Source organism: Pristiophorus japonicus, chromosome 4, assembly GCF_044704955.1.
Source record: "Pristiophorus japonicus isolate sPriJap1 chromosome 4, sPriJap1.hap1, whole genome shotgun sequence".
Classification (NCBI taxonomy): domain Eukaryota; kingdom Metazoa; phylum Chordata; class Chondrichthyes; family Pristiophoridae; genus Pristiophorus; species Pristiophorus japonicus.
The window spans coordinates 168834807-168844964 of NC_091980.1; the positions used below are offsets into that span (position 1 = coordinate 168834807).

The 10158-nt window shown below is 44.8% G+C and overlaps 1 protein-coding gene across 1 annotated transcript in view; it reads right to left on the minus strand.

The window, feature by feature from the left end:
• ivd (isovaleryl-CoA dehydrogenase) overlaps positions 1 to 869 on the minus strand; it is a 55726-nt gene extending 54857 nt beyond the window's left edge. The window contains exon 1 of the mRNA XM_070878825.1: positions 657 to 869. Coding sequence (XP_070734926.1) covers positions 657 to 824 — 168 coding nt within the window. The 5' untranslated portion in view covers positions 825 to 869. The remainder of the gene's footprint in view (positions 1 to 656) is intronic.
• Between the last annotated feature and the right edge of the window lie 9289 nt (positions 870 to 10158).

Sequence of the window (10158 nt, forward strand, 5' to 3'; positions counted from 1 at the left end):
ACCTTTACAATCTTCTCGACTCAACACTGGGTTCAACACTTTCAGTTCATAATCACTGCTCTCATTTTTTTGGGCAGCAGTTGTTGGTAATAATTTTGCTATTTCCATTTACACCTCCTCCAGACCATCTTTTGTTTCTTTACTTGTTCCATTAACATCTCCTTTTGCCTTGCACCATCATCTCTTTTGTCATTTAATCACTCCTGCCTTCCAGCTTATCACAGATCTTCCCTTTTGTTCTTTCCTCCCCTCCCACCTTTTTCCTGCCTCTGCACTTGCTTAAAACTTTTTACATCCGTAACTTTTTGTAGTTCTGACAAAGGGTCGTCAACCTGAAACGTTAACTCTGTTTCTCTCTCCACAGATGCTGCTTGACCTGCTGAGTATTTCCAGCATTTACTGTTTTTATTTCTGGTTGCTTATCTCTGCTTATCTCCCTATTATCCATCTCTGTCTCTGGTTAGCACGAGATTGCCTGTCTCTTGTTAGCAGATTACCTGTCTCTGGTTAGTAGCCGATTACCTGGCTCTGGTTAGCAGCAGTTTACCTGTCCCTGGTTAGCAGAATAACTGTCCCTGGTTAGCAGGAGATCACCTGTCTCATTACCTGGCTCTGGTTAGCAGCAGTTTACCTGTCTCTGGTTAGTAGCAGATTACCTGTCTCTGCTCCTCGGTCAGCCCGTTCACCATATCATCGATGGACAGCTGGCTGCTCATGTGGCGGTGCCCGGGGTCGAGCGCTCGGGAGCCGGGCTGCAAGCCTGCGGCGGCCCGGTGCCGGGCGAGGGTGAGTGAGGGCCCACGGAATGCGCGGAGAGCGGCCATCGCCAGATCACTGGCCGGGGGAATCGGCGCCGCACACTTCCGGCTACACAGCACCCGGACCCGCACTGTCGCGGTCGGCCGCGCCACTTCCGGTCGCCGCGTTGCCATGGAGCCCGAGCTCCCCCTCCCTGCCACCGCCAGAGGAAATAGTTTGTGTGTAACTACTCTCTTTACAGTGTCCAGATTGTACGTTTATCCTTGTCGTGCCCGGTGACAGACGAGCAGTTCTGCAGTGGGTAGACTACAGAATCTTGCAGCACAGATTCGCTCCATCGTGCCTGTGCTCAGAGACATGGACCATGTACAGTAGACACCTCAAGTCGCTGGAGAAGTACCACCAACTCTGCCTCCGCAAGATCCTGCAAATCCCCTGGGAGGACAGATGCACCAACATCAGTGTTCTCGACCAGGCCAACATCCCCAGCATTGAAGCACTGACCACACTAGACCAGCTCCGTTGGGCGGGCCACATTGTCTGTATGCCAGACACAAGACTCCCAAAGCAAGCGCTCTACTTGGAACTCCTACACGGCAAGCGAGCCTAAGGTGGGCAGAGGAAAAGTTTCAAGGACACCCTCAAAGTCTCCTTGATAGAGTGCAACATCCCCTAAGGCACATAAGAAACATAAGAATTGGAGCAGGAGTAGGCCATTTGGCCCCTTGAGCCTGCTCCGCCATTTAATAAGATCTTGGCTGATCTGATCATGGACTCGGCTCCACTTCCCTGCCCACTCCCCATAACCCTTTATTCCTTATTGCTCAAAAATCTATATTTCCGCCTTAAATATATTCAATGACCCAACCTCCACAGTTCTCTGGGGCAGAGATTTACAACCCTCTGAGAGAAGCAATTTCTCCTCATCTCAGTTTTAAATGGGCGGCCCCTTATTCTAAGTCTATGTCCCTTAGTTTTAGTTTCCTCTATGAGTGGAAATATTCTCTCTGCATCCACCTTGTCGAGCCCTCTCATTATCTTATAAGTTTCAATAAGATCACATCTCATTCTTCTGAACTCCAATGTGTATAGGCCCAACCCCCTCATCTCCAGAATCAACCTAGTGAACCTTCTCTGAACAGCCTCCAATGCAAGTATATCCTTCTGTAAATACGGAGACCAAAACTGTACGCAGTACTCCAGGTGTGGCCTCACCAATACCCTGTACAGTTGTAGCAGGACTTCTCTTTTTATACTCTATCCCCCTTGCAATAAAGGCCAACATTCCATTTGCTTTCCTGATTACTTACTGTATCTGCATACTCACTTTTTGTGTTTCATGCACAAGGACCCCCAGGTCCCTCTGTACTGCAGCAGTTTTCAATTTTTCTCCATTTAAATTATAATATACTTTTCTATTATTTCTGCCAAAGTGGATACCTCACATTTTCCCACATAATACTCCATCTGCCAAATTTTTGCCCACTCACAGCCTGTCGATATCTTTTTGCAGATTTTTTGTGTCCTCACAATTTGCTTTCCCACCCATCTTTGTATCATCAGCAAACTTGGCTACATTACACTTGGTCCCTTCATCCAAGTCATTAATATAGATTGTAAATAGTTGAGGACCCAGCACCGATCCCTGCGGTACCCCACCAGACACTGCTTGCCAACTGGAAAATGACCCATTTATCCCATCTCTTTGTTATCTGATCGTTAACCAATCCTCTATCCATGCTATTATAGTATCCCCAACCCCGTGAACTTTTATCTTGTGCAGTATCCTTTTATGTGGCACCTTATCGAATGCCTTCTGGAAGTCCAAATACACCACATCCACTGGTTTCCCCTTATCCACCCTGCTCATTATATCCTCAAAGAACTCCAGCAAATCTGTCAAACATGATTTCCCTTTCATAAAACCATGCTGACTTTGCTTGATTGCATTATGCTTTTCCAAATGTCCTGCTACTGCTTCCTTAATAATGGACTCCAGCATTTTCTCAATCTGGGACCTAGAAATCCCTGGCCCAATACCGCCCAAAGTGAAGGAAGAGCATCCGGGAGGGCGCTGAGCACCTCGAGTCTCGTCGCCGAGAGCATGCAGAAATTAAGCGCAGGCAGCAGAAGGAGCGTGTGGCAAACCAGGCTCCCCACCCACCCTTTCCTTCAACAACTGTCTGCCCCACCTGTGACAGAGACTGTAACTCCTGCATTGGACTGTACAGTCACCTGAGAACTCACTTTTAGAGTGGAAGCAAATCTTCCCCGATTTCGAGGGACTGCCTATGATGATGATCCTTCTTTGAAAGAGCTGTTCAATTTACTCCCACTCCCCAGCTTTTGCCCCATAACCGTACAAATGAATCCTCTTCAAGTACATGTCCAATTGCCTTTTGAAAGTTCCTATGGGATCTAATTCCACCGCCCTTTCAGGTCGTGCATTTCAGATCTTGTGTGAAAAAAAATTTGCTTAGTTTCCCCTCTAGTTCTTTTGTCAATTATTTTAAATCTATGGCCTCTTGTTACCAACCCACTTGCCAGAGGAAATAGTTTCGCCCAACTTGCTCCATCAAAACCTCCTAATAATTTTGACTACCTCTATTAGGTATCCCCTTAACCTTCTCTGTTCTAAGGAGAACAATCCTAGCTTCTCCATTAGCTCCACTTACCTGAGGTCCCTCATCCATCCCTGCTTTCATCCTGGTTATGCTCCTCTGTAATTTATCCACATTAAATTTCATCTGCCACGTGTCTGCCCATTTCACCAGTCTGTCTATGTCCTCCTGAAGTCTGTTACTATCCTGCTCACTATTTACTACGTTGCCAAGTTTTGCATCATCCGCCAACTTCAAAATTGTACTCCTATACATAAATCCAAATCTTTTATATACAAGAAAAGCAATGACCCCCATTGCATACTTCTCTCCAGTCAGAAAAGCATCCGTTCACCACTTCTCTCTGCCTCCTCCTATCCCATAGCCAATTACCCAAGTTACAATCGTCTCTTTAATACCACGTGCTTCTATGTTCCGAATAAATCTTTACCATTCCACCATTGTTCATTGTTCATAGGTTTATATGTAACCTTCAGGGCTGCTGACTGAGGGCCGTGTGGCTCTTTGTCGGCTGGCGCGGACATGATGGGCCGAAATGGCCTCCTTCTGTGCTGTAAATTTCTGTATTTCTATAAGAATTAGGAGCAAGAGTTGGCCATACGGCCGTTTAAGCCTGCTCCACCATTCAACAAGATCATGGCTGATCTTCTACCTCAACTCTACTTTCCCGCTCAATCCCCATATCCCTTGATTCCCCTAGAGTCAAAAAATCTATCTATCTCAGCCTTGAATATATTCAGAGACCCACTGCCCTTCGGGGTAGAGAATTCCAAAGATTCACAACCCTCAGAGTGAAGAGATTCCTCTCATCTCAGTCTTAAATTGCTGACCCCTTATCCTAAGACTATGCCCCCTAGTTCTAGACTCTCCAACCAGGGGAAATAACCTCTCAGCATCTACTCTGTCAATCCCCTTCAGAATCTTATATGTTTCAATGAGATCACCTCTCATTTTTCTAAACTCCAGCGAGTATAGGCACTATCTCTCCTCATAGAACAACCCTCTCATCCCAGGGATTAAGCTAGTGAACCTCCGTTGCCTAAGGCATGTATTCCTTTCTCAGATAACTCCAGGTGTGGTCTCACCAAAGCCCTGTACAATTGTAGTAATACTTCCTTACTCTTGTACTCCAACCCCTGCCTCAGCCTCTAAGGGACTAATGCTTAATTTTGCTACACTCTTCCTTTTTACATACTTTTAGAAGCTCTTGTAATCTTTTTATATTTATAGCTAGTTCACTCTCATACTCTATTTTTCCCCTTTTTATCAATTTTTTGGTCATCCTTTGCTGGTTTCTAAAGCTCCCCCAATCCTCAGGCTTACTACTATTCTTCACAACATTATAAGCTTCTTCTTTGCATCTAATACTATGATTAACTTTTTTAGTTAGCCACGGATGGATCACTTTTCCTATGAAGTTTTTATTTCTCAATGGAATGTATATTCGTTGAGAATTTTGGAATATTTCTTTAAATATTTGCCACTGCTTTTCTACCATCATACCTTTTAATCTAATTTCCCAATCTACCTCAACTAACTTGCCCCTCATACCTATGCAATTGGCTTTATTTAAGTTTAACACTCTCGTTTTCGACTGAAGTATTTCACTCTCAAACTCAATGTGAAATTTTGTCAAATTATGATCACTCTTCCTCAAAGGATTCTTTACTATGAAATGACTAATTAACCCTGTCTCATTACACAATACAAGATCTAAAATAGCCTGTTCCCTGGTTGGTTCCATAACATATTGTTTTCGTAAACTGTCCCAAATGCATTCCATAAACTCGACCTCCAGACTACCTTTGACAATTTGATTTGCCCAGTCCATATGGAGATTAAAGTCCCCCCGTGATTACTGCATTACCTTTGTTACTAGCTCCTGTTATTCGTTGATTAATATTCTGCCCAATGGTATAGCACTGTTTGGAGGCCTGTAAACTACTCCCACCAATGTTTACTGCCTCGTATCTGTTACTGTTATTTCTTATCTGATACTGATCACCCATACCGATTCTACTTCCTGATCTTCCCAACCACTGTCCTTCTCACCACTGTCCTTATGTCATCCTTTATTATCAGGTTACACACACCCTCCTCTTCCATTCTGCCTGTCTTTTCTAAATGTCAAGTACCCTGGAATATTTAGCTCCCAACCTTGGTCACCTTACAATCACGTCTCTAATGGCTATTAGATCAAAGCCATTTATCTCTAGTTGTGCCACTAATTCGTCTGTTTTGTTACGAATGCTTCATGCATTCAGATAAAGAAGCCTTTAATTTTAACTTTTTAACATTATTCCCTGCTTTCACCTTACTCGCTGATGCACTTTTACCGTTAAACTCTCTGTCCCTTCTTGTCAGATTCTGCTTATCGTTACTCAAACCACTACACTGCTCCATTGCCTTGACTTTTCTCTTTAGATTTCTAAATTTCCCCTCATCTGACACCCCCCCCGCCCTTTTTTTTAGTTTATAGCCCTGTCTACAGCCTTAGTTATGTGATACTTTATCAAATGCCTTTTGGTAGGCCTTATATACTGCACATATATTGCACTTCCTTCATCAACCCTCTCTGCTACTTTATCAAAGAACATAATCTGGTTAGTCAGACACATTTTTCCTTTAACAAATCCATGCTGGGGGAGTCTCTTATTAACCCATACTTCTCCAAGTGCAAATTAATTTTATCCTTGACAATGGTCTCTAGTAGTTTTCCCACCTCTGACGTGATTGGACTGTAGATAGACGGATCAAGGTGGGTTTTCTTAGATGAAGGGCAGGATGATGGCGAAGTTTTAAAAGGGAGAGGGACAATATCTGAGGAGAGGGATCCGTTTACAATGTCAGCTACCATGGGGGCCAGGAAGGGAAGTTGGGTGGTCAGCGATTAGGGGGAATAGAATATAACATAAGAAATAGGAGCAGGAGTAGGCCATTCGGCCCTTCGAGCCTGCTCTGCCATTCAATGCAATTATGGCTGATCTCTGACCCAAACTCCACTTTCCTGCCTGATCTCCATATCCCTTGATTCCCCTAGAGTTCAAAAATCTATCTATCTCAGCCTTGAATATACTCAATGACTCAGCATCCACAGCCCTTTGGGGTACAGAATTCCAAAGATTCACAACATTCATGAGTGAAGAAATTCCTCCTCATCTCAGTCCTAAATGGCCGACCCCTTATCTTGAGACTGTGCCCCCGAGTTCTAAACTCTCCAGCCAGGGGAAACAACCTCGCAGCATCTACCCTGTCAGTCTCCCTCAGAATCTTGTATGTTTCAATGAGTTCACCTCTCATTCTTCTAACTCCAGAGACCCCAAGCTACTCAATCTCTTCTAATAGGTGTATGGCTTTCCTTAAATAAGGAGATCAAAACTGTGCACAGTACAGTGTGGTCTCACTAGACTTCTATACACTTGTAGCCAAGACTTCCTTACTCTTGTATTCCAACCCCTTTGTAATAAAGGCCAAATTGCCATTTGCCTTCCTAATTGCTTGCTGTACCTACATGATAACTTTCTGTGTTTCTTGTACGAGGGCACCTAAATGGGGTAGGTGGGCAGTTAAAATATTGCTGGAGGCTTACCCGCCGGCCTTCTGCTTCAATCCGAGTGATACAGTTTTAAATTGCAGGTGCTAAGGACCCCCGCCCAAAGCTGGAGGTGTGACTTTCAATATGTAGATTGGGTACTGATGACATTGTCAAGACCTGACTGCCATTTCACTATTGGCCTGAGCGAGGAAGCGGCTTTCCTGCTGGGCTGGAGCAGGCTGGAAGCTGATCACTAGGAGAAGACCCTCCAGATAATTATTGTGGCATGGATTGGTAATTGGCTGGGAGGTAGGGGACAGTGTATGGATAGAGGGAACATTGGGCTGGATTTTCGGCTGAGGCAGGATGTGACAAATTATGCTCCCGAGGGATCTGTACAGGGGCCTCATCTTTTCACCATATTTATTAATGACTTGGATGAAAGAATAGAGAGCCGTCTATCCAAATTTGCAGATGACATTAAGTTAGGAGGCACAATAAGTTACAAAGGGACATAGACTGATTAAGTGAGTGGACAAAGGTGCGGCAAGTGGAGCTGAGCAAGACAAATCGGAATGTTTCCTTAAGGGTGAGAGACTTTGGACTTAATTTTGCCCAAGCCCGTTTTCTGGCGTATTGCCAGAGTTACGCACGTTTTTCTAGGCCAAAAATGCAACAGAAATATTTTGCCAAAGTTTCCCCGATGTATAATTCAAATTTGGCGCCGCGCAGTGTGTCCAGTCGCCTTGGGGTGGAGCCTGCTGTCTGCCCTGAAAAAAATGATGTCGCACATTTTGTGAATGCGCGACAAAAAAAATGAAGTTTTTGACGTTATATCAATGTACGTGCATGCGCAGTACACCTCCGGGTTGGCAATCGCCCATTTTTAAAGAACCAGTTGTATGAGAAGGAGTGCTGTGTGAGAGCATTGGAAAAATCGGATCTGCAGCAGTACAAGATGCAACGCAGTGCAAGGACCACGAATATCATACAGGACCAAATGGAGGTACTAAGTTACCGTGATTGAGAACAGATGGCAGGAGCTGGACACCAGCAGAGGTCACATAAAAGTTCCACATGAAGAAATGCTGGAACAAGTTGCAGAAGATTACTGTGCAGTGGTGACCACCACAAGATCGGGAGGCCGGTGTAAAAGTAGTGACAGGACCTTGGTCAAGTAGTAAGTAATATTTTAATTTATTCAATGGAATTGCAATTGTAAATGTGACCAGCTGTACATGTCCCACCCAGCAGAAAGTCACCCTCTCTTAAAAAGTTGCATTTTCATCTTTGCAGAGGAAGGTGGCACATAATAAAAGGAAAAGAACTTGAACAGGAGGAGGCCCGGCAAATCTGCAGCCACTGAAACCCTTGGAAGAGGGGTGTGGAAATGTATTTTTATCTAAGCTGTACCTTTCTAATATAAAACAAAATGGAGTCCTGGTCCTTCCAGGAATTTCTGCAACAAGCAGTCGGTTTGCATAAACAGCTAAACCTGGCTTGAAATGGCTGATAGCCACCAGACAGCTGGGATGCAAGTCCTGCTGAGACAAGTACCCCCTATGGTGCTCTCCTATCGTCTATACGACACCAGTTCCACTCCACCCCACTCTTTTCGAAGTACACAAACCATCAGCCATTATCTCTTGAAGAGACCTCATCCATTTGATGCAAAAAGATAACACCAGGAAACTGGACAATCCTGACACAATGCAAGGCAGGTAATAGCTCATTAACACACTCTCATCGAGTATTGGCCGGCTGGCCAACTAATAGCCCTGAGAAAAGGAAATATCTGGAAATCATGTCAGGACAAGGATGTAGTAATTAACTCTTTATTTAAATTCACTGACTGCGAGTCAGAGCCAATACACAGGAGAGGCCATAACTTGGGTTTTACTGTATAAATATTTCGTGAAATTGTTCCATTTCGAGGGTGTTCACTTAACCATTGACTGAGTGTGACCTTTCCCTTGCTAGTAAGTAAATTAAAGAAACTTCTGCCGGAGCTGAAGGTGTCTGAGTTGTTTATCGGAGGTCGAGATTCCGACAGGGGGTCGCTGATTTGATGGGTCCTGCCTGGAGAAAAACAACCATCACTGCACACTCGAGGGAGAGGGTAGGTCCTGAAAATTCCACAGTCTCGCTTTGCTAAATGTTAAGTACTGCGCGGGCTAGCTACACTTTGGTTCCTGGGGATGTCTCCATCAGCTACACTTCGATTGATGCCATGTGCTATCATTCATCATGGTCCTTCAAATCAGCCTGCTGCCTGTGCTGTGTGAGCCTACTCATGCCATCCACCCAGCTCCTCCTCTGCTGTGTTCTGTTATATTTTGCAGAACTTGAGGCCAACCCTGACGATGCAGAAGAAGATTCAGACGAGGACGAGCATCTTCCAATCCCACCCTCCAGACTAAGAGCGTGGGGGTGAGGGGGAGGGGGAGGGGATGGAGATGGATGAAGCCCCACTGTTTTATTGACTTTGGTGGAGGTGCAGGTGCCACCCATTGAAGTGTCAGCCCCTTCCGTGACTAGTGGTTTGAGTGTTGGTGGGACATTCCATGGTTTCCTAACGTCTGAGGCTGCAGGTCCCAGTGGTGTGGTGCAGCAAGGCACATCCAGTGTGTAAGGGTAAGGAGGGGGAGGTGTTTGGGGTGTGTTGTGGGAGTCAGGTTCCCTTCTGACCAACTTGAGCAGTTTCGAATCACTCCCCTTCCCTTGGGTTCTGTACTCTGGATTTATTTGGGGGGTGTGATAAAAGTGCAAAGGACACTGGTTTGATGCAAAAGAACTTTGTTTTTATTATAGTCAGGGTAATACAGGCTTACTACTCTAGTAAGAAAATACACGGCCAAACTTACAATCACTCTAATAAAGTACAATACAAGGAAAGGTACAAGGTCAAACTTACAATCATTCTAATAAAGTACCATACACTACACATTCAAAGGGGGTTGCAGTAAAATTATACCTCCCACCTCCCAATACCTAATTCTAGCTAGGTTAGACTCCAGGGCAGGGACTTATGCTTACCAATCCTTTTGATAGTTAATGGTAGATGGCGATGTTCTTCCTTCCTTCAGGACTTCAAGACTTCGAGGCTGGAGAAGTTAGTTTTACAACTGCCACGTTGGTTTCTCTCCTTGTCTTGATGAGGTAGTAGCGACCACCTCTCTCCCCCACTCTCTCTCTTCGTCTTCTCATCTCCCTAACTTGAAAACAGTGGCCAGTTATACGATT